General features: G+C 39.7%; 1 protein-coding gene across 1 annotated transcript; it reads left to right on the forward strand.

Moving 5' to 3' along the window:
• Positions 1 to 8,064: 8,064 nt before the first annotated feature.
• Positions 8,065 to 23,834, forward strand: RIOK1 (RIO kinase 1). The gene is made up of 17 exons (XM_017808653.1): positions 8,065 to 8,135; positions 9,377 to 9,578; positions 10,733 to 10,823; positions 11,902 to 11,971; positions 12,679 to 12,721; positions 13,380 to 13,472; positions 14,432 to 14,544; positions 14,670 to 14,750; positions 15,294 to 15,380; positions 15,983 to 16,120; positions 16,516 to 16,619; positions 17,962 to 18,068; positions 19,213 to 19,278; positions 20,759 to 20,878; positions 21,176 to 21,229; positions 22,316 to 22,462; positions 23,546 to 23,834. Exons 1-17 carry the CDS (start codon positions 8,065 to 8,067, stop codon positions 23,654 to 23,656), a joined length of 1,698 nt encoding a protein of 565 aa, XP_017664142.1. The 3' UTR covers positions 23,657 to 23,834.
• Positions 23,835 to 25,334: the final 1,500 nt, after the last annotated feature.

Genomic DNA, 25,334 nt, shown 5'->3' on the forward strand with positions numbered 1-25,334 from the left:
GTCCTAACCTGTTGTCTGCTTCCTTTATCTCTTCTTTACCTTTTTTTATTTAGAGAAGTAATTCTGTGGATATGGAATTCTGAGATTTGTTTTTCTTTTTATTTCTATGGTTCTTTTCAAAATCACAAAGTTACTATATGTGGCAGTTAATAATTCCAATGAGAATCTTCCACTTAGACCTATCAAGCTGACATTATTTTTCTCACCACTGATTATAAGTCTGGGGAATCAACTTATTTGAAATTGATGCAGGCAGAAAGGGGTCATATTGCAACCCTCATCCCTGGAAGTCTGTTGGTTGCTTCTGACTACGAGACAAAACCGTTCACAGGAGCTCTTAATGAGACTTGCTAGGTTTTTGCCTGAATTATGGGGGTTCTTTGAAGTTTCTTCAGGAAGAAATTTTATTTACCCTATTACAGAAAAATTGACTAAAACACACACAGATTCCTTATTTTATCCAAAAAAAAAAAAAAAGGAGAGGTACCTCTCTGAAGATGTACCTCATAGAAATATATGGATAAACTGATAGTGTTCCACAAACTTGACTAAATAATGACTAAATAGATCATTTTTTGAGAAATGGAAAAATTCAAATGAAAAATCTAATAATCTAGATAAATTTGTCATTGCTAAACATGATTGCTTAACCAGATTTATGGATTCCATATGCTCCATATGATGGCAACAGGAAAGGAACTTCAGAGCTCACTTTGGCCGTGTTCAAGGTTGCCCAGTTTAAGACTCTTTGTAACACTTCAGTTGAAGGTTGAGGTGATGATTTTGTAACACATACAGCTTAAAGCACAGAGTATTTTTAGCTACCAGATTTTTTTATCTTCCCTCTGCATGAAGAGCAGAAATGAAGTTGTTGACTTGGAAAGATAAAAACCTATTTTTACTCTACACTGTAAGTTAATTTTTGCTACTAATTCAGTGACAGGCTGGCTGTTTGGTAGATTCATGTCATTGTGGACGTGAATTTCGTAAGTCCAGTCTTTCTCAACCAAGAAAGGATGCTACACTGTGAAATTAGAAAAGTACAAAGCTGCAGAGAGTCCTGACTTCTGAAGAGTTCCCCAGGTGCTTCTAAGTGTGTCAGTTGTGAGATGTTAGTAACAAGAAAACCTAATAGACTATCCTCTTCAAGGAAAAAAACCCTAATAGACTGTCTTCTTTACGTAAAAGATAGAATATTTTTGGTTAGTTAAACAGTTTAGTTAACTGTTAAATTACTGTATATAAAGAATAAATAGTATGGGCAATATTTTAAAATCTGAAGAAAACTTACCCTTTGAAAAGAGCCAAAGTAATTCAGTGGTTTTAGTGGTACCAAACTAAAGATTTGACATGTCCATTTAATTATGTTTATCTACTAATCCTTGTATGTTGTTTGAAACCTCACTTGAAATGCCAGAGATGTCTCAACTTCAAGACTACACCTTAAATTCACATTTCTGTGAATGCAAATCACATTGGTAGGTGTGAGAGTTTGCTTTTCGGAGCCTGTGTGGCGTAGTGGCTTAGGGTACCAGCATTCCCTTTTACGTAATTCGGACTCAGCATGGAATAGTTCAGGAGTGGCAACGAATCTGGTGGTGCAGTTCTGCAAAGCTAACTGGCACACTTCAGAACTGCTTGTTCTGGAGAAGCTTGGGGCTTTCACAGACATGGATGTTGTTCACTAGTGGCAAGCTCTGAAGTGAAATGCTATGGTAGATTGTCAGCGCTAAAGAAAAAAAAAGGAAAGATGAAGACTTGATTAATTCCTAGATATTACACTTTATGATAATGGAAATTAACAAAGCAGGTATTTTATCTTTGTTGAATGACTTTTTGTACTCTTATTGGTGCATTCAAATTGGAACTCATTCATTCTCCCAGCAGCAGGATCAGGTAGAGAATTGGAAGAGTAAAAGTGAAAAAAATCACAGATTGAGATAAAGACAGTTTGATAGGTAAAGCAAAAGCCATGCACACAAGAAAAATTAAACCAAGGAATTAATTCTCTGCCTTCCATGGGCAGGCAGGTATAGGGCCATCTCCAGGAAAGCAGGGCTCCATAACACATAAGAATTACTTGGGAAGACAAATGTCATTACTCCTTCCCCTTCTTCCCCTTCCCCTTCTTCCCCCAGCTCTATGTGCTGAGCGTGACACCATACGGTCTGGAATATCTCTTTGTTCAGCTGGGGTCAGCTGTCCTGACTGTGTCCCCTCCTAACTCCTTGTGCACCCCCAGCTTCCTTGACGGTGTGGAGTACAAGAAGCAGAACAGGCCTTGACACTGCACAAGTGCAGCTCAGCAATAACAGAAACATCCACACATTTTCAACCCTTTTTTCAGCACAAATCAAAAACACAGGCCCAATACTAGCCAATGTGAAGAAAATTAACTCTATCCCAGCCAAAACCAGCACAGGTGTCAAACTTTGCAACATTTGCATTCCAATCCTTTCATTTCTTTTCCCCTTGAAGAAGTGAAAAAGGCCATTGCCGTAACTTTTTATTCCCTCATTTACTTCCAATAATAAATTGCAAACTGTTTGGTCACTGCTTGAATTCAGGTGATTGCATTAGGTGATCTCTGTAAGTCAAAATTCCACACTTGGACTCATGTCCAGCAAAGGACTTTAGGAATGCTATTTTTCCTTTAAAGTTCTTAAAGTAACTTCTTGGTCAGAACCTTCAGCTTGAGTCAGTGGAAGTTTGTCCCAAGAAGGTAAGGGGAACTGCTGCACATAACATCTAGGACTGTTATAGATACTTACAATGCTTACAGTATCAATGTGAAACTGTACTTAGCTGTCTGTGATTCTCTGACTCTATCATATCTCTTTCCATCTGGTAGTTTCAAGCTGCAGGATGTGGTTTTGTCCTTGGTCTTTCACCCTGTGTTGCTGCAGGTTTTTGTTCTCTCTTCTAAACTCACAAATCTGTTGTTGCATTTTCTTCATCTTGGCTTGCTCATTTTCAAATTCTGCTTGCAGGATTTTAAGCTGAGGAGGCAGCTTGTTATATTTAGATAGTGACTGTTGACTTTCTGCTAAGCTGCCATCTCTTTCTCCTTGGAATTTCGTTTCCAAGGACAGGAGCCATTTCTGTGTGTATTCTCACTTTCCTCCCTCAGTGGTGTGGGATGATGACAAAAGAGTCAGTCAAAGGCTAAGGATTACTCTCTCTGGCATACACTGTGTGCATTCTGTGTTATCTTTGCAGATGGAGATCTGCATAGCTGATGTTGAGAAAGGCTGACCAGGCCAAAAGAGGAGGTCTGTGGAGATAGGATGGTCCTATTTGGGCTCGGAAGAATGAAACAAAGTCATATCACCAAAATTTCAAAGGACACAATGGTGAAAAAGTAACTTTTGCCTGGCTAGGGGTGGTTTACATATTAAAATGCACAGCTCTGCGTATGCTAATAAGCTTAATGAAGTACATGCTATTATGTATATGACTCTATCATGCTACACGTAGAGAGGGAGGAGGAGGATAAGATTGGGCTGTATATAAGGACCTATAAGGGGCTCCCCGATCTATGAGTGGAGAGAATCCCTCTATTGTTTCTATCTCCCTGCTTTTATTCTTCCTTGGGAGAAAGTGATAGCTCAGAATGCGGGAGTAAAGAGTCCTTACCAACTTTCAGCACATCCTAGGGGGGCAACTACTTTCTATCATCAACTAAATAGAATAAGGAGAGGTCACGTGGCTTGACAGCATTGTAATTCAAAGAAGATGGAAAGGCAATTAAGGATAAATTTGAGTAAACTTCATCCATACTGTTACCACTCTAGTGGAGTTGTGTCATTCTGCTATTGCAAAAAAAGAGGTGACACCCTCTGTTCAGTTTATGCAAACTATTTTTCCACTAACTTCAGTGGAAATTTTCCATCTGCAAAGATGAATCAATGAAAGCCAGCATTACAAAATCATGAAAATTAAGAAGTTCACCCTTCTACAATGCCTACAGTCCTTGCACCTGCATCAAGGTCCAGTGGAGTGACAAGTCTAAAGAGTAGTTGTCAGATTTTGGGCTAAATTACAGTAATCCACGACTTTAAAGCAAAAATTAAAAAAAACTCAAAACATGAAGAAATCAAAATTCAATTATTGGCTAACCGATTTTATTATAGAAAATGAAGAAAAAGAAATGTTTACATTAAAGTGGTAAGAAATAAAATGTCTTCTATGATCCATGAATCAGTCTATTTACTGAATTTTGAGAAGATTGATAAAAGGGAGATTTTACTGAAGACAAAAGTAGAAGGCAAAATCCATGTTTGAAATGCTACTGAGTTAGTCTGTTGGAAGAAGGCTATACATTTTTAAGCTGAATTTCCTAGATACTATAATAAATTTATTAATAAACAGGAGTAGAGTTTGATCTACAATTTTTAAACTTTTGGTTTAATTTTTTCTTACATCACTTGTAACTGAAAAAAAAAGAAAACTATAAATAGGGAAAAGTATCTCAGATTCTGGTGGAAACCCTGTCAGAGTACTTCCTCTTTTGTTGTACTGTATTACACTGCTCTTTTTACCTATTTTCACTTCTCTGTTTGACTGTATAAGACCTAGTATATCCACCATGTTCTCATGCAAAGAATCAGATGATATACTCATGTTATTCTCTCTCCAACTTTTTGGAGGCTTTTTCTGTTGTTCGGTGGCTGCCTACCAAAAGTGTGTAATTTGTAACCCATATAATTTTTAATTTGTAATAACTGTCATTAAACATAATTTAAATCTTAATTAAAATTTTTAATACTTTGTAATCTGAATGGGAACTGCAATGCAAATGCATTGCCCCCCACATTCATTACTCAGTTAATTCAAGGCACAACTCCAGCACCTGCATTTGATATTCTTAACACTTCTCTTTTATATTACACATCTGGGAGGCCCAGCACTTCCATATAAAATATTGCAATGTAAGTTTTATTAAAGCACTATTAATAATTTTATTGGAGAAGGGTATTTTGATCATTCAAACAGCATGAAATCCTACCACGGCTTTTTCTGGACTGGGAGTTTTGATAGCCGAGTTCAAATTATCTTCTCCAGAAAACTGTTTCTCAGTAGCGAAACCTGAGTATGTCCTGAATGGAGAGACAGGGGGTTGTGAGAAAATAAGACACATCTGTTATGGAAGATTCTTTAATAATGCAATCCAGCAGCGACTCCCCATTTCTACAAATGGCTGTTCATGAGAAAGTACAAGGGCCTTAACTGATAATTATTCTGGCAATGAAACATCTCCTGGTTGTTGCCATTCCCCAGCAATTCTTTTTTAATAGTGTTTCTCTCATATGTTCTCATTCCTCTTTCTGGCTGCAGTTGCTGTTGTGCATTTTTTACCTTCTTTCTTAAACATGTTATTCCGGAGGTGCTACTGCTACAGTGGAGGGGCTTGGCCAGCGCTGTGTCTGTCTGGCACTGACTCTGTCAGATGTAGGAGAAGCTTCTGACAGCTTCTCACAGAAAGCTACACCTGTAGCCCCCCCTGCTTTCAAAGCTTTGCCACATAAACCCAATACATCTCCCTAAAAACGTCTTCTAAATGCATTTATCTTCATGTCTTGTTGAGTGAACACAGGAAATATTACTATCTCCATTTCAGAAATGAGAAACTGCCACCCTGAGATTTGTACAAAGGGAGTTTACCCAAGGCCACACTGCAGTTCAGCCTGTGACAGAGATAAATCGAGAGTTCACAGCAACCCTAGTTCTTTGTAACATAGGAGATTTTCCTTCTGAAAATACCACTGCCTAGTGCACTACTTCCCTCAACCCTGTTGCAGATGAATCGTTTGTAGAACAGTTTGTGTGTTTCCAAATGAGTGCTTGAAGCCTGGGACAGAACAAAGCAAGTTGCCCTCTAAAGCTGTAGAGGAAGTTACGTGGAAGCCTGGAGCAAAGAAGGAATAAAAATGAATGTGAAAATCCTCTGGCAGTGTTATGTTTCAAACTGTCTCCTGTCATCAAAATAAATGAGTATATTTAATTAAGAGCTCTGAATAATTTATTGGGCAGTGACATAAACCTGTAGAATAGCATTCTTTCTGCACAAGGATTAACCCATGTGGATTAAGAGTTCTCCAGCACCTGATTCTAGGAAAAAGATCAGCAAACAGGTGAGCTTAATCCAATTTCTGTTGAAAGAAGCTGTACATTTCGGGTGAAAGAGCACAGAACATGCCTGCACAAAGACACATCTGACCTCTTTAAACTGGTGACTACTCAGATGGGGTGAAGGCAAGGTGTGCTGGCGGGGCAGCAACTGGACCTAAGATGGGTGGCAGGGCTGCTGCTTGGCTGCCTATTCCCAAACCAGAGATGAACGCTTGACTGCTGCTGTAATTATTTTGCAGCTAAAGAGTGCCTTAAACAGCATGGTGTCCACTGTCAGAGAGGAACCGTGGCAGTGAGTTCCTTTGGGTACAGGCTCCTGTTTTTGTTCAGCATTTGTATGATGTCTAGCACAATGAAGCATGATGGGAATTTCCAGGTTATACAAGATAATAAGAAATACCGGGACAGTTTGCTTTTGTATGGAATCAACTTTTCCCCTTCCAGACCTCCCTTGTGACGTGTTAGGGAATCGACTTGGAGGTTGGAGCCATTGAGCAGAATGAGGCACGGCCCTCCAGCAATGATCCCTCTCTCCTCTGGCTGGAGTCACCTGGGTCCAAGCAGAGCCATAGTACCTTCTCGCACAGTTTGACCTTATATGTTTGTCTGTAGTAAAGAATGCTTTGGAAAGCAGTTGTTGTACCATTCCTTCTGACTGACACTGTATTCTCTTCTGCCCTAGCAGCTGGCACTTTGTTCCACAGAGGGAGCATGTAACACAAGATTCCCTCTTTTATACAAATGAAGGAAAAAGGGATACTTAGGTTTGAGATGCTCAAGTGTCAAAAGTTTAGGTGGCAGAACTTGAAGAAAGTCTGAAGTAAAGCTTTAGCTTTAGAAATATCAGTAACTGGCTTGTTGCTTTCCACGTTCAGAGACTCTCAATGAGCTGACTTTATGGAAGCGTTGCAGATGCAAATGACACCTATAGCATTAATTCCTTTTTAAAGGTGTCTCAGTATAAGCATCTGTGTTTTCTGCACAGTCACAGGTTTTTGATACCTTTTACACATACCATTTGGATAATGGGAAAACATCTACAATAAAAAGACTGCATTTTAAAATTGTACCATTATGTACCAGGTAGAAAAAACCCAGCACTCACTTTTATTTTCTTAATCCTACATTATATTGGTATACAAATAGATTATAATGTCGTTCAGTGTAAGGAGTGTTAGGACCTAAGATGCTTCTAGCAAGACTTGAAAATTTGGAATTCTTTTGGCTTCAATTAGGTATTTATTTTAACAAAGATTGGAATTCAATATTTCAGACCATACAAAATAAAACTCTACTCAGAATCTATTATGGAGAACACGAGTCATCACCAGTGTCTTAGGGAAAACAACCATGAATCTATGGCAGAAATGGTCATTTCCAATCAAGAGAAGAGCACTTGAAGATGCAGTATTTTTAAGGCTGTATTATTTAACATTATACAGATGTGGCACAGTTGAGTACATATTGGCAGTTGCCGCGAATTCATAGAATCACAGAATGGTTTGCGTGGGAAGGGACCTTAAAGATAATCCAGTTCCAACCCCTCTGCCATGGGCAGGGACACCCTCCACTATATCAGGTTGCTTTGAGCCTCGAACAGTTCCAGGCACACTCAGCTCATCTGGGCAACCTCTTCCAGGACCTCACCACCCTCACAGTGAAGAATTCCATCCAAACACCTAATCCAAACGGAACCTTTTTCAGTTTAAAGCTATTCGCTCTTGTCCTATCACTACATATCCTTGCAAAAAGTCCCTCTCCGGCATTCTTGTGTGCCCGAGGCCAGCCGCTCCCCGCTTCGGAGCCTGGGAAGCAAAAGCATCTTCGTCCCATCCTCGTTCGCTCGCGCTGCTTTTGGTCCCTCTGCCGGCGCCGTAGCGGCCGGGCCGGCGCCTGCGTCCCGCGAGCATCTCTATCCCGCCTCCCGCCGCCATGGACTACCGGGCCATGGTGATGAGCCAGGTCGTGCCCGGGCAGTTTGACGATGCGGAGAGCTCGGAAGGGTAGGAGGCGGCGAGGGGCCGGGTGTGGGGGGGCGCTGGGAGAGGGGCCGGGAAGACAGGCGGAGCGGGGCGGAGCGGGGAGCAGCCCCGGGACTCGCCCGGCGCTGGCGGTGCTGCCCGAGTTACAGGAGGCGGGGGAGAGGAAAGGCTGCGTGCGCTCTCCCAGCTGCGCTCTTCTGTTGTGTGTGCTGCTTTGGGACAGACTTGTTTTGGCAGAAAACCGTGACATACTTCTGACATTGCAGCGTCACAGAATCATTTAGGTTGGGAAAGACGTCCAAGATCATCGAGTCCAACCTGTGACCGAACACATGTCGCTGAATGCCACGTCCGGTCTTTCCTTGAACACCTGCAGGGATGGTGGCTCCATCACCTCCCTGGGAAAACCATTCCACTGTGCAATCACCCTTTCTGTGAAGAAATTCCTCCTTATGTCCAAACTAAACCTCCCCTGGTGCAGCTTGTAGCCGTGTCCTTTCTTCCTGTCACTGGTTGCCTGGGAGAAGAGACTGCCTCCCACCTGGCTACAGCCTCCTTTCAGGTGGTTGTAGAGAGTGATAAGGTCCCCTCTGAGCCTCCTTTTCTCCAGACTAAACAACCCCAGCTCCCTCAGCTACTCCTCACAGGACTCGTGCTCCAGACCCTTCATCGGCATCATTGTCCTTCTCTGGACCCACTCCAGCACCTCAATGTCCTTCCTGAATTGAGGAACCCAGAACTGGACACAGTGAATTATGACATGACTAAATCATAAGAGCTCATTTCTCCCATAAATTCTGTTTCAGGCCTACCTAACATTTTTCATGCAGGTTGTGCTGGTGCCCTGAGGTACCAGCGGGTTGGCTGTCTGCTGCTGTTGAGGTTTTGTGTGAGACCTTGCCAGTGGAAGTCTGCTGCAGCAGCAAGCAGCGTGGTTTGTCTCTGGTGAAGGAGCCAGCTGGCTTCATCTGGCATGTCCATCTGATTGGAGTCAGAGGGATCTGAATGTGTGTAAATGTAGAACAAATTAGAAGGCAGCATTGATGTGGTGAGGGTGATAATTTGAATGCAGTCTGTGCTCTAAAAGCAGTGACATCCTCTGTAAGCATATATTTAAGTGTATATTGCTTAAACACAGATGAAGTGAGAGGCATCTCATGGAGAGCTAACCTTGCAAAAGCATTTGTTGGGATAAATGTATTGAATTTTTAGTGACTGTACCAATGGTTTTTAGTTATATAGACATCTGTATTTCTTTCAAGTGAATCTACAGAAGACACAGAAACACCTAAAGGTGAGGTCACTTATAGCTGCCAGTCATTCCCATGTGAAGAACTTAATGCTGAGGAAAGAGATGGTGATGACTACAATGATGATGAAGAGGAAGATGGAGACTGGGACTGGGATGATGAGGTGGGAAGACTCTTGAAGCGCCACAATGCTGCTGGTGGGTGCAATCCACAGGTATGTTGGAGGCTGTTCTGTGAGTGTCAAGGGTGCCCAAGAGCACATGGGGCTAATCTGAAGGCTTCGTTCTCTGTTAATACTGTGTTGAGGATCAATGTAAATAGGAATTTTTCCTTGAGAGAATCCCTTTCTTTTGAGTCTGTTCCTCTGCCATGCTATCTGTATATGTACATTGTGGCCAGAGTTCATCTTGATTTTCTTGTCTCAAACCCTGCTGCTGGATTCTCTTTTTCATTGCAATTTTCCTTTTGTTCCTTACCTTTCTCAGCTTTTCTTTCTTTGCCCACCCTGATCTCTACTGATATCCCTTACTTTTTGGTATTTGTCCTCTATGTTTCTCACCATTTTCCCCATCCTTTCTATTTAATTTTAAGACCCTACCTTCTAGTAACACCCAGGGTGAAACAGGTTATGTTTTAGACTTATAGTGAAGGAGGCAAAAAAAAAAAGCATAGGAAATGGAGGGAGGTGCTAGAAGTGAATTAAAGTGTATGCTGTTGGCACAGAAACTCTGGTGTTGTGCAGAATGAAAAGCATATATGAAGGGTAAGAAGGGTGCTAGTTCTCACACCAGCTTGGACAGCAGAGGTTCAAAACCTCATTTTTCCTACTGTTGAGATAAATTAAGAGTGGTGCTGATCACAGCATGTCATGTCTGACAGCACTTGTCCTGGTGATTTATTCTTGCCTTTAGTTAGAGGTTTATGCTATCCAATATTAGTCAAACCGAGTTCAGGTGTTAGTTGTATTTGGAGAGGACTACCTGTAAGAAAAGACAGCATCTTGTAAAGTTTTCTCTGTTCATTACCTTCGCATTTTTTTCTCTCAATTGTCTCTATGTTTTTGTTTGCTATTTCCCTTCCTTTTAGAGATAGAAAAGATGCTATATGAGAGACTGGCAGCCTCCTAGACTAAAAATGACCCTGGTTTAGGGCACATTTTTAATTTTAACTGAGTTAAAATTAGCTGTATTTTCTTTTCTTGAATTAAGTAAAATCTGATGTTAATCTATATCTATTTCCTCACCCTTTGTGGTTTTCTTGTTATAGCTTTAGGCATAGGCATTTGAGCTGAGTTTTCCAATGATATTGTCTGTATTTCAAAGGTCTGTGCGCAGAAGGCAACTTACAATAACAAATCCTTTGTTTCAGGCAAATAGACAGACCCCTAGTTGCTGTTCAGCAAAAATGTCTACCCCTACAGACAAGGTTTTAAGAAAATTTGAACACAAAATTAATTTAGGTGAGTACAATTGCATTGTCTTCTCTTATGAAAACAGTTAACACTGTGACATTCTCGGACTAACTGCTCTTACATTAAGCCAGAACTCACTGGAATGAATCACTTAACCATTGCCAGACAGATTAAAAATGGCTTTTGCATACTTGAAGTTGCCTTTAGTCTCCATTAACTGGCTGTCCTACCCCTTTGTCTCCACCTTCAGAGCCTTGTGGCTGTTTGTTGTTTTTTTAACTTCACCTTGACTTCTCCAGACCACATAAAGTTCTTTCTTTCCTAGTTTCTCTGCAGGAGCAAACTGTTTGGTGTGGTGAGAGGGTGTCAACTCTCTGTTGTGATATTGGTCATTCTCACAGCTGCTACCACAGCTACATTTTCTAGACAATTGCAATCCCCTGTAGTATTAGGGTGACACATTATGCAACAGTTCTCTCACAGGGGTAGAGTTTCTGTGATAAGTGAGGAGGCTGCTGTCCTAGACAGTTTGATGGTTACTGTGAGATGGAAATGGCTTCTCGGCACAGCCTGGTAGGACAGGGTGTGATTGGTACCTTTTGACAGGGTGGTGATCAGAGGCTGTGTTTTCCTTTATAACAAAGTGGTGCTAAAATAAAGGTTGCTGGTATGTGTAGCCAAATACAGCAGCTTTTATACATTTAGACATTTAGCATTTGATTAAACACCATTTAAATATATTGTCAGAGAGAATCCGTGAGCCTATTGCTTAATTCTGTTCAGAAAAATGGCATTTTATTGTGATAAGAGAAGAGGGGACAAATTTAATGGTGAGATGTTGTACAAAAGGCATTACTTCTGGATGGCATCACATCTCCAAGTCTGTGAAACTGTCTCACTGTGTTGTTCCCTTAGAGTCCTACTTTGAAATGTAGACAGAGTGAAGAGCTAGGTTAACCCTAGTGTGTAGCTAAGCTTCTCTGCTTGTTACAGAGAGCTCTGCCTATGTTTTAACATTGTGTTATGGCAAATTGGCTGGCAGCAGAATTCCAGGGGCAATTTTGAACATAGGAAACTTCTTTGGGTTTGTTTTTTTTTTCTCATTTTTTTCTAATGTGTTTTTCAGATAAGCTGAATTTTGATGACTCTGTTATAAACAGAGTCACAGAAAAGTCTAGACAGAAAGAAGCAGATATGTGAGTATTACTTGTAGTTCTGTTTTCACTTAAATAATTTGAACCCAGAAGTGTAGTGCTTATTTCCTTATTTTGAAAAGTTTGTTAAGAAAAATGAAATTTAGAAGTGGTCTGTGTGCAGTTTGCCTTTTAGTCTTAAACTGTTTGGTTTCCAAAACAGTTGTCTAAATCATTCCAAGATTTTGATCTTTCTGTCACTGGTAGCACATCAAATTGTGTTGGTGTTGTAAGACGTAAGTGACAGGCGTCATTCCCTTAGAAAAGGCTATTTTATCTCTGTTACTCTTTTTTCTAGACAGAGATCCTTAAGCAGTTGGGCTAAAAAGGTATTAGAAACCTTTTGAAGTTTCCTCCTGATGATTTGGTGAGGGAAAAGTAATTCTTTTTAAGATTTTTTTTAGGCCTGTAGCTTATAGCTGTAAGTTGTAAAGACAGATGCCGTTTTCTCCTGAATGAGCATAATTCAGCACAGGCAAGAGGATATCTGTAAAAGTGAAGGACACTGATGGTCATGGTGGTGGTGGTGATTTGTTGTGGGGGTTTTTTTAACATCCCTCTGCTGGCAGGAGAAACCTTTGCTTCTGTATGAGCTGAAAGCCTTACTCCTTGAGGCTGTCACCTTATCTTTGATACAGAATGTCGTGATTTGCTCTGTCAAAACTGAGTCCATATGTGGGATTTTATCATTTTATTTTCGCTTCTGCTAGGTACCGAGTCAAAGACAAGTCAGACAGAGCAACAGTAGAACAGGTAAGTCCTTAATTCATCAAATTTCTCTTGACCAGAGCAAATAATGTTGAATTTTGGAATCACTGATAAAATAGATACAATAGCAACTGAGTTTACTTCGGACTTCTGTTCCCTTGTTATCCTGAAGAGACCTGTTGTTTCTTTTGTGTATATGAAGGTTGTACTTGCTTCCATAAACATTTTGGAGCTCATTTTTGTGCTTAGCATTGTGTTTGTATATGCAATGCAGAATTCCAAAATTCCAAAGAACAAGGAAAAATGCTAGGTTTGCCTTTTTCTTTTTTTATTCTTTAGCAAGACTGAACTAGTACTGGACTTAAGCCACATAACTGCTTTATTTCAGTTATGATACTGTATCCCAAGAGAAACCTTATTTTAAAACATTTGATGCAACTATGTGTAGGAAATAATTCTCTTTTTCTCTTCTAGAGCTAGCTCAAAGACGTATGCTTAGCTTAAAAAAGAGAAAAATTAATAATGTTGGCAGAAAAAGTGAAGTATCATTCTAGAATCATGCCAGAATTCTGAGTGGTTGCTGTTTGGATTATCACTTAATCCTTGAGAGTAGTCTGATGCCATGGATCCTTTATTATGGTACTAAGACTGGACAGTATTATTAAGTTTTATCCTGTGCTGACTTTTCTGTATTAAATTTGAGGTGTTGGATCCAAGGACCCGAATGATTCTCTTCAAGATGTTGTCTAGAGGTGTCATATCAGAAATCAATGGCTGCATCAGCACAGGGAAAGAAGTAAGTTTTATTGAAAGTGACATAGTAGTTGGTTTTTTTTTTTTCAACAACCTAGGCAGAAGTTTATGGTGCTCAGAAGATACACTGAAAGACTTGGGTTTAGTACTAGCTTTTTTGTGTTGCTTGGTTGGTATGAAGTTATCATAAAGATAAAAGGCAATTTATGTTAAAGGAAACCAATTTTCCCAAGTATGAAAGATTTCTAAAAATGCTTGAATGTTATCTTAAATTTGTGGATCTCGTTAATTGTATCTTTCCACCAAAATTTTTTGAAAAGTTATGTATACACGTAATTTTATATAGTGCCTGAAAAAACACACCAACCCAGGTAATTCTTTCTTCATGTGAGACTCTTGCAGGCAGATCAGCAGACATGGAAGTATCTAAATGGTGTAACAGAATTCTGTTTAAAATACTATTAAACCTTCATTGCTTTTACAAAACTATCATGTTTGTGTGCTGTTATTATCAAGTAATGTTGCAGATAATTAAAACTAGACCACAGATTTCCAAGTAAATTAATAAATCAGTTTTAGAATGCCTAGTCACCTAGGCTAACTAGTTTTCTTCCAAGTCCTTGGATGCTGATTAAAGATATACTTCCACCCTGTGTAGAAGTGAAAACATGAGATATTTGGGTCATGCTTTGGGGACTAAATAGTGCACAGGCTCAAGTTAACTGTTCACACAGGGACTTGTTTCAGTCTCCAAAGTGAGACACAGTTTTCTTGTTCAGTGTTGGTTTTGTCCTGTAGTAGCCCTGCCCTGTATTACATACTTCCTGTAAGCTGCCTCATAGAAAAAGGGTTGCCCTTGTGTTCAGTCTCACTCAGCTGGGTGCCATGTAGGGGCTGGGGTGAGATCGGATCTTTTCCGGGTGTCAGAAGGAGAAGAGAGAAGATTATGTTGCTTTAAAGAGCTTTTCTGTAATGTTGTTTCTTTCCTTTGTAATCTGGTAGGCTAATGTATATCATGCTGGTACTGCAAATGGAGAGAACAGAGCAATAAAGATTTACAAAACCTCTATTCTGATGTTTAAAGATCGGGATAAGTATGTGAGTGGCGAATTCAGGTGAGTTTGACTTCTGCCTGGTTTTACTTGGGAAGTGGGATTGTTTGAAAGGTCATAAAATCACTGGTGCTAATACTGCATTGATTGGCTAAGAGTCCCTGATGTATTTTCTTTTTTATTTAAAGATTTCGTCATGGATACTGCAAAGGCAACCCAAGAAAAATGGTGAAAACCTGGGCTGAAAAAGAAATGAGAAATTTAATAAGGTGATTTTTTCCAGTTTTTATTTCATCATGCAAAGGTAACTGAAACTTTTAAGTTTATAGGAGGTACTCCTATTGCTAGACTGTGATTATCACTATCTTTTAGGGTCTCTGGAGTGTTCAGGAAACTGTCTTAAATTTCACTATGGGAGAGAAATTAAAAGGGGAGGGAGGAATAAAGATATTCTTTTGTTTTACTGCTCATGCTCTAAGCTCTTCAATGTCTGAACTCTGTCTGACATGACTGAACAGCAAGAAAAAGCTGGAAATAGCTGCTGCTGAGTAGCAGCATGCTGTGTGATATAGGTTAATCTAGGATTAACCTGAATTGTGTAAAGACTCTTTGTCTGACACAGGAATGCTTAGAAAAGGGTCAGAGCCAGAATGGTTGTGGCTTTTTGTATGCATTTCCTAGTTGCTCTTCACAAGTGAGAGTTTCCTGAGCTCTTACTGTGTATTATGTTTAAAGCAACAGAGCTCCTTTATGCACTAGTGCAATGCAAATAACAGAGTTTGATTTTATGTTTTTCTGTGGCTTTGTTTCAGGTTGAATACAGCCCAGATACCTTGCCCAGAGCCAATTATGCTCAGGAGTCATGTGCTTGTCATGGGCTTTATTGGTAAAGGTGATAGGTAAGTATCTTTAGAAAATCAAGTTTGTTTTGTTTACTTTTTTTTGTTGTTTTAACAGTAGCTTTCCATGAAGGTTTATTAAAACCAAACAAACCAACCCTCTGAATTAACCTACTATTGCTTCAGACCTGTAAAATTAACATGTTATTCTTATATGTGCATGTGACTGGAGTATCCAGACATTTGCAAGCTACTACTGCAGGCAATCTGTATGATTCCGAAGCTTCAGTTGTGTGCAAAATTAAGTCATAAATTGGATTAAGTGGAGATTAAGGCTGGAAAGGTTTGCTAATCCTACTGAAGATAGCTCATAAGTTTTGTAGTACAAACATTAATGTAGCATGGTCCAAATTACTTCATGTTGGAAACAGAGTTCCAGTATCTTTGGCAAGCATGTAGCAAGGTTTGCTGCCCTTCATGATAGCTCCTTGCACTTTGTCGCTCATGCTGAATTGCTTGACATACCTACTCAGTGGAAGGATCAGATACAGCAATTAAAGCATTTGCAACTGGTACAAAGAAGGACAGCAATTAAAGCATTTGCAGCTGGTACAAAGAAGGAAAAGGTATTCACTTTCTGTTATTTATATTGTAATTTCAAGGCCTGCTCCTCTGCTGAAGAATGCTCAGTTATCTGACTCCAAAGTCCGGGAACTGTACCTACAAATCATCCAGTACATGAGAAGAATGTACCAAGATGCCAGACTTGTTCATGCAGATCTCAGTGAATTTAATATGCTGTATGTTTTTAACCTTCGCTCTGAATTGTGACATCTGAAATGTATGCATTGGCAATGTCTGTAAGAGTACTAAAGTACCTTTAAGGGAGGGTGGGGTCCTTTTTGTTACTGGGTTTTGTAACTTCTGTAATTAATTATGTAGCTTTTAGCCAGATTTGAGCTTTCTCTGTTAAAAAAAACCCAAGCAAACAAACAAGCAAACCAACCCCACAAATAAGAAACAAAAAACCCAAATAAAGATAAAAAAACCTCACCGAAACTACCAAACAAAGCCCCCTCACAACCAGAAAAAAAAAAACCTCAACTGGGGGAAAAATTAGTGAGGTATCATTTTTATAATTTTTTTTTTTTTTATGGTGGAGTTAGTGCAGCTCTGTATGGGGTTTTTTTTGCAGATACCACAGTGGGGATGTGTACATAATTGATGTGTCTCAGGCTGTGGAACATGACCACCCTCACGCACTGGAGTTCCTGCGAAAAGATTGTGCCAACGTTAACGGTGAGTGGGCTGCACTTCAACCCTTGTTCTGACAAGCTGGTTTATTTAGCAAGTTTAACTGTGTTCACCGGTTTATTTAGCAAGTTTGACTGTGTTCACCTGTGTTCTTTCAGGTGTAACTGACTGTAGAAGCTGTCAAAATTCCATTAAAATACTTCCTCTCCTATGTTCTCATGACTTCCTCAAGGAGCAGTGTACAGCTGTGCTGAGTTCAGAAGAGAGTAACCTATTTTGCCAGAAATTATCTGGCCAAAATGAGTCACCTGACTGAATCTCAGATTTATGATAGATATGAGTCCCAGACTGCAGCACTGCCCACTCCAGTCTTCCCTTACTTAAAATACTGTGCAGACATACTGATGTGTTTCCTTCTGTGAGTTGAATCCACATCTGGAATTCCTCAACTGGCAAGAAGTTACCTTATGTTATAAAGTTCCCTGTGCTTACTTGTCCAGAGCAGCTGAGAGGATCGAGGCGTAGAGTAATTAATTAGAGATGTTATCACTTGTCATAGTATTTTGATAAACAAATTACCTTTACAGTGTTTTTCTCTTGAGAATTTGGCCCTCATATGTGAGTCTACATGTTGTGTAACACACACACCTCCTGTTAGGGTGTGTCTCTGAGGACAAAAAAATCTCACTGCAGCCTGCTTTTGTCCTCCCTTTCTTTTCAGATTGACTTTTTTCTTATTTGACAGAGAGTCTCAAAAGTCTGTGCAAAAAACTGTGTGTGTTTTGATGCAATATGTCTGTTGATACCCAGTATGCTAATTTTTCCTTATTACTTTTCTGGTCATGGATTTCTAGTAACTCCTTTCTGGCTTTTGTTTGTTTTCTGTCACTGCAACTTTCGCTGTCTAGTTTTCCTACAGAGTCTCTAAGAAACATCGTGCCCTAGCTGTGATCATTGCAGAGACTTGTGGTTCCATAGGCACAGAGAGGTGCCTCCAAAGTAAATTTTGTTTGTTCTTTCTATGATTAATTTCTCATAGTGAGAGAACTTCTGAGAACTTTAGCAGGAAATGCTTATTAAGCAGTCCTCTGCTTAATTAAACTGCCTATTAAGCAGTTCTCTGCTGTTTTTCAGTACAGAAGTGCAGCCTCAGATTTTGGTCATAATTGACTCAAGAAACCAATTCTGAGTGTACTATTGAGGAAAATTCTAGTGTGGTGGATCATAATTAGACTGTACTGTGTTTCAGTGGATCCTTTTGTTTCTCTGGCAAAAGTTTGAGGTCTCTATTCCGTATTGGAAATACATTTTTTCACTTTATCATCATAGCTGCATTTTTTAGATGTAATTACTTATAATTTTTGTCTCTACCCTTGTCTCCTGGTAGACTTTTTCCAGAAGCACAATGTTGCAGTGATGACTGTGAGGGAGCTGTTTGAGTTTATTACCGATCCTTCTATCACAAGTGAGAACATTGATGACTACCTGACTAAGGTAAGACCTCATGGCCTTGTTGCTTATGTAGGAAGACTTGAACAATAAAATCAGATATAGTTCAAGCTCTTTCATCTCATTACTCTACATCCTGCTATTGAAGGAAGATAGTACACGACACTGTTATGCTAGAGCTTCAAAAACACACACAAGTCTTTTCCATTTATACCATTATGGAGTGACAACATTTTTATTCTATGTTTTCTCAAAAACTCTGATTGTGAAAACTCAAATGTCTGTTTGAGGTGCTACTAAAACCAGGATGTTTTAAATTAGTTCTTTCTTTCTGGTAAGGAGAAGCTCTGCAGAAATATAACCATGCTTATATAGAGAGTGGGATTAAGAATGCAGATTTGAGCATGATGGGCTGAGGGGAGAAGGGAATGACTAGGACAGTGTTACTTCAAGTTACCTGATCTTGCTTGCCAAATACAGCTGCTGGCAGAAGACATTGTGTCTAGGAGGAATTGAAGTTATTCAGTGCTGCTAGCAGCACCCATGTATTTCATCTCTAGCTGCCAGTCCTCTGCTCCCAGTTAGATATTTCTTTAGAAAGGAGTGTGTGTGTAAGTGCTTTTTAAGTTAACACAAGAAAAATGGGGGCCACGTATGTCATACTAAGAGTGGAGATTTGACATGTCTTTCCTGTTCAAGACCACACGAATGTGGTCCAAATAACAGTACAGCATGCAGAATTCCAGCTCTTGTGTACTTTCTCTCATACTGGAGGTTGAATGAGAGTGAGCTGTGCCACATGGTTCCCCTTACTTGTGCTCCTCTGGCTTGCTTGGTGTGCATGAGAAGAGCCAAGTTCCAGGACTGAGCACTGCTCATTGTATTCTCCTTGTGCTGTTATGTCCCGTAGCCATGCTGGGCCTGCTGTAATTTGGTCTGGGAGGAGCAGCAAGTGTGTTTTCCCTCTATTAACAGCCCCGATCTGCTGTTGTAAGTGTGCTTTGCAGCAGTGTTGGTTACCATTAGGTGTCGCTGAAGTCATTCCCATAGGGAAACCTGGAGTGTGTGTGAGTGACAGTGAAATACAGGGAGAAACATAGATGAGAGTAGTTAGTTGGATGCAGTTCTAAAGAGTTAGCGATGAGATTCTAAAGAGTGATAACTTTGTATTGTTTTTTTATTTCTTTAGGCAATGGAAATAGCATCGAAAAGAACAGAGGAGGAAAGATCCAGTCAAGATAAAGTGGACGAGGAAGTGAGGATTTCTGTTTCTTCTTTAAAATAATATTAACCTTGCCTCTTCTAAACAATGAAAAGTGTTCTATTTTATTTGTCAAAATGCACAGCTGATGATAAGCAAAACATTGTTTGTGATACTGAGATGTCTTGAACTAGTTGAGATGTGAAGTATTAAGGGATGCCATGTGTAAAAGCTGACAGCAATAAGCTGTTACAAGACAAATACACCATTTCCTAAACCAGTTTGTTTGCTTGTAGCTAGATCCTTGCTTGTAGCTAGTTCAGGTTTAGTTAACAAAAAACAGAGTGGAGAGATCTGATTATGTTGGTGGTTTTGGACCAGTGATGCAGAAACAGGCTATTGGGATACATGCATTGATCAATTTGCTAGTCCCAGTCTCATTCAGTTTTTCCATTGCTTTTATATTAAGTGAAGCCATTTCAAGTCCATTACAGAAAGCTGCTAATGTTTTGAAAAGGCTTGATGTAAAGATACAACCATTTCTATCTGTTCCAGAAGAGTTAAAAAACCCAAAAAACAAACCAGAAAAAAACCAAACCTCTATCTTTGGAGTCAGTACTACTTGATTTATCGAAGACTTTTCTTTTTCTCTTGGAGCTCTGCACGTTTTACTAACTGCTTCAAGATCGACCAAGGAAAGATTTTTTTGTTTCCCAGGATATCCTCAGAATACAACTTCTGATCTATAGTCAGATGCCAGTGTTTTGTAACAAGTCCATCTTTTGCAAGCCAATTATTCCTTTGTTTACGTAAGGTACTGACCTGTAACAAAAATGGTTTCATAGCATCTAAGTTCAGTTTATTTCTCATAAACTTCTCATGTGACCATGGCTAGTTTGTGTCACTTTCTTAACAAAAGAGCAGAGCTGATTAAGGGCAAGCTCTGTGGAGGTGGGGGCTTCTGCTTTGTGCACAGCACTTAGACAAGCAGTGATGATCACGAAGTGAACTGAATTTGTATTAGAATTGAACTGATACCATGAAAAAGAGAAGCAAAATACCTCTCTCTAATCTGGTATGGTCATAAGTTTGCTGGAAGACTGTTTCAAACACAAATTTTAAAGTATGTTGTTGATACTGCAGTAGTTTTTACTGTACTATACTGCTGCAGGAATCTTTTTTGAGTTGGTCTGTAAGTTGAAACAGGTTTTATATAAATATATAAAGAGATGCTTTTGGAAGGCATTGTAAATATCACGATAAAAATGTTAGAAAAATCCTTAGAATATAAAGCCTTAGGACTCANTTGGAAGGATTGGAGAAGTTTGTTAGTTGCCTGGAGGAGCAAGAGGAGCCTTATTAGTCATGATCTGTCAATAATACATAGGTTGCATGGTAGTGAATGACTGCTATGTCAATTTTTTGTTTCTCTGAGTCTTTGTGATTATTCTTTTAAGGATGCATAATTAGGAAAGAAAAACATTATGACACTGTATGTAAATAAGTAAGTCTGTGTTTCTTTTCACTCTGCCAGGTATTTAAGAAGGCTTACATACCTCGAACTTTGACTGAAGTCAAAAACTACGAGAGAGATGTGGATATTATGATGAAATTGAAAGAAGAGGATATGGCATTGAATGTTCAGCAAGATAATGTGAGTAGACATGCTGAGACACTGCAGAAAAAGAGGGAGGGGATATGAATTCTTCTTACTGGAAACTGATAGCAGCAAACAAAAACAGAAGCTTTGTTACCAATGTGTTGAGTACTGAATCCGGTATCATACTTCAAAATTGTCTGGTTAGTGCTAATGCTAATGTTGTGGGGTTTATCTTGGTCTTTTTTTTTCTTTTTTTTTTTTTAATTTATGTTTAAATAATAATGTTGTCTGGGCACAAAGAATTAAGACGTATTTTGATAATTTAATTTCTTTCTCTCTCCCTTGATGTAGATTCTCTACCAGACTGTTACAGGACTAAAGAAGGATTTGTCTGGTGTTCAGAAGGTGAGAGGGTCTTTTTGAAATCCTTCATTTTAGCCATCTTCAGAAAGGTGCTTACAGGTAGCACAGAGAATGCCTCATCTTGCAGCTGGCACCATGAAAGAAGCCTCTTGTCTGCAGAGTGACCATTTATGTCCAGGATGTGTCTGGCACGGCAGCGTGTCTGCACAATACAGGAATTGCTTCCCTTAACTGTGGTCAATGCTTGGGTTGCTTGAAATGAAATGAAAATCCTTGATATGGCTGTGATCTCTAAAGTTAAGGTGGAGATGAGGGAGTGTTTTCCAATTATGGAAAATTTAATTGATTTAAGTCATAGCACAGCTGCAAGTTTTGATATATTCAGAGTATCTTTGCTGTAATATTGCATAAAGAATAGCCCTGCAGTATAAGGCATAAGATATTATGTCTTACTATATTTGAAGTACTTGACAGTGACACTTCTGTAAAGTACATTGGATAAGAAGTTGGATACAGATCAGCTGTAGCCTGTAATTCAAGGTAGAAGCTGTGTGTGGATTCCCCCTTCTTACTTTGTAAATGTTATCTAGCAATGGTGAAGACTCTGATTTAAAATGGAAATATAAACATGGATGGGATCAGGCTGTAGCAGAGTCTCCAGGCTTGTTTAGGAATAAGTGAGTTTTCCAGTGTAGATATTTGTGTTTGCAATATAGTATACATACAATGCCCCCAAGGTGGATTTGAGTATGATCCAAGATAATTAAAAATTGGATTCCACATATGTTAGCAAATCGCTGTTTAACTTAGGGAAATTAGTTTGGGAGTACAAATAACAGCTATGCTGTGAGACCTGACCTAAAAGAAACTGTGTTGTACATTCTAGATTCCTTATTCTTAATTTGTTTAACCTACTTTTCATTCTTTTTCTTGAGACTCAGTGATGGCTGTAGTAAAGGAGATGGCATCAGCTCTCTCAAGGGTTTCTTTGCAGCAGATTCTGTTCTGGTTTTTTAAGAAATATATATATATATATGTATACATAGTGTATATATGTGTGTGTGTGTGTGTGTATTGTCATTAGTTTTCTTGGGTTTGATTTGATATAATTCTTGATTTATCTTGCAGATTCCTGCTCTTCTTGAAAAGGCAAACCAGTCAGAAACAGACTCTGATGACGATGATGATGATGGCAGCTCAGAGGACTCTGATTCAGGCTGTAAAGAATCTGTACATCCCAAAGATAAACCTGCTGAAGTTGGCATGGACAAAAAGGTCAGCTGGCTAGGAATTGTTTATTTTTCCCACCTCTGCTTATGTGGCATGAAAAAATCCAAACTTAGTGGTTTTTGCTAATTCTTGTCTGAAACAACAGAGCAGAGACAGTGAATTTCATGCTTTATTAGTGGTGTTTTTATGTAGAGCAACATGTAACACAGCCCTCTGTAGCTTAGGCAAAGCTAGGAGAGGTCTCTCAGGGAGTTATAGGGGTACACAAAGCAGAATTTAGTGAAGCCTGGGCAGCTTTTCAGTGCTTCTGGCTACTCTTCCAGGCTTTGGTGTTTGGTTTGTGGTTGTGATCACTGATCAACTTCCTTGTGCCCAGGGAACTGAGACCACTTGACTTACAGAACTGGAGTCTTGGTGACAGTGTCTATACCTTAGTGGCTTTTGCAGAACAATTAGTACAGACTGGCTACCTTTGCTGGGGGGCAAGAGTTGTAATGCAGTCATGCAAAGCAATTATGGTTAGGGTTTGAGTGGGTTTTTTTAAGGCTTTGTTTTCTAAACTGCAGAATAATTATGCTCAGTTTTGGTCAGGCTCTTCTGCAGAGTATCACTCATAGGTGAGAACATTTTGGCAGACTTTTAGGTGCTGTGCAAAAAAAAATAGAAGCGTGAAACTTGTTAGGCTTAAGGGATTCAAGATTTGGGAGTTTGCTGTTGGGTTTTTCTTCCAAGAAAATCTGTCAAATAAAAATACGGTGCTCTACTAGACACTTTATACCAATGTGAAGCTGCTGTCTTTCAGATATGAAGCAGAGAAGTCTTGGTCACTTCTCATCATTATTGATAGGTTCCCTTTCTTCAAAGGTCGCATGAAATGGATGTTTTAACTAGTTTGAATTTTGCCTTGTCATTACCAGTGTGTAGGTCTTGGCTCCACCCCAACCTATACTTGTTTTTTCTTTTCCCCTCACTATTCCTATTGATTTTTATTTTTTTTATTTCTTTCTCTTGATAATCTTATTTTTATGTCATGTGTTAAATTAACTTGTTAATGTGACAATTGATTAACTTGCTCAAAATCACTCACTCCTTTCTATCTTTAACTGAATGATGTGTGGTTATTTATAGGAAAGGAAAAAGATGGTTAAAGAAGCCCAACGAGAAAAGAGAAAAACCAAAATCCCAAAGCACGTGAAGAAGAGGAAAGAAAAGACTGCAAAAATGAAGAAAGGCAAATAAAATCAGCTTTGGCTTGAAGAAAGGGATGATGTGTTGTGAATTAGTCAGTTACCATCTTTTTTTCTTTTTTAAAAAATTAAAAATTCTTTATTTATATATGTACAATATGAACTATAAGGGTGGTTTTGTTAGTAACATGGTGTAATTGTTTGAACAGAGGGTATGCCATGGGTTTCTCAGTGGGAAGAATGAGTTTAACACTTGTGCCTGTTAAAATTCTTTACCTGTGCAGGTTTAACTTGTTGTTAAACTCACACTGATTTGGTCCTGCGTTCTTACTCCCCTGCCTCACATTGCATACAAGCAAGTTTGGTTTGTTCCAGAGCAGTGATTTCATTCAAAGAGATTCTTGGAGAGGGAAGAATGGCGATTCAAAGGCCCATGCCTTCTTCACAGTATGGAAGCAGATTGAGCAAGCTGTCTTCTGCAGGCTGTCAGTCACCTGTGGATAACCCTGCAGGCACTGTGCCTTCGCTGCCTCCCTGTGCTTGCATCACCTTTGATGCTTTCTTACTGAAAGCTGAGTTTTGTGGTTTGGGGGGCTGTCCTAATTGCCCAGTGCCCTTCTGAACTAATCAGGCAGGTGTACCCAAACAGACAGTGCCTGATTATTTTTGTCTTTTTTTCTGTCTTGGATCCCAATATAAGGCACTTTTTCTCTTAAGAGTGTTACTAACCCTCTATTTTGTAAGCTGGTCAAGTGAGTATTTGCTGTTTAATCGTGTGTGATTGAATACAAGGCTGTGGCAAAACGCCTTCATGGTATGGCTCAGCATTGCCAGTCTGTGTTGTGATGAGGTACCCCAGCTCTCAGGGAGGAGCTGGCAAAGCTTTACTCATAAGTGACCCGCCTGTGCTTGGGCAAAGGTGTCTAAAGGCAGACCACCTTGGCAGCTCTCTTGGCAGCTGCTTTGACCGCTGAGGCTGACAAGTGTTGGGAAAGATGTTCTCCTCACACAGTAGCCATCAACTGTCTTTTCCCTCTGCCTGCTGTTTCAGAACTCCTTGTGGCAGCACAGAGAAAGGTTCTGATTCCAGTAAATGTCTTGATATGTTCTCCCACATTAGGGGTGGAGTTGATGCCCTGAGGATTTGTGCTTACAGGACATACATCCTCTGATGACGGACGACGGCTTTTATCCATCAGTGGATATTCAACAATGATGAGTTGGCTAGGGGCACGGTCAGGCTTCCCTCTGTCTGCCCCTCACCTTCCATGTCCAAAAGAGAGAGCATATTGGCCAATTGCACACGTGGCTGCACTCCCCAGATTGACCTTCACGACCTCATTTGTGCCTTTGATTAGAAAGCCAATAAGAGGGGAACCAGCCAATGCTTCCAGATCTCTCTCTCTCTTCCTCTCCCCTCTGTTTCTCCCTATCCACGCAGGGATTGATACACTCTCACATATAAGTGTAGACAGTATGGCTGGAGCGTGTTGGGAAGCAAGACTGGTATTTTCTCAGCATATGGGGATGTTGGGAGACTAAGATAAAATATCTGCATTTTGGAAATTGGCATTACATCAGTGCCAATGTGCAAGAAAGAGGGCAGCCTCTAACTTGGTAGTGAAAGGACGTGCAAGACCTGTATCCAGAGGTGAGGGCATACTGGGGGTGGCCATTTGTCTTAACACCAAGGGTTGAGCTAGAAGTATGGACGCTTTGTTTCCTGCTTT

This window comes from Lepidothrix coronata, unplaced genomic scaffold, assembly GCF_001604755.1.
Source record: "Lepidothrix coronata isolate B3197 unplaced genomic scaffold, Lepidothrix_coronata-1.0 Scaffold23, whole genome shotgun sequence".
NCBI classification, from domain to species: Eukaryota; Metazoa; Chordata; class Aves; order Passeriformes; family Pipridae; genus Lepidothrix; species Lepidothrix coronata.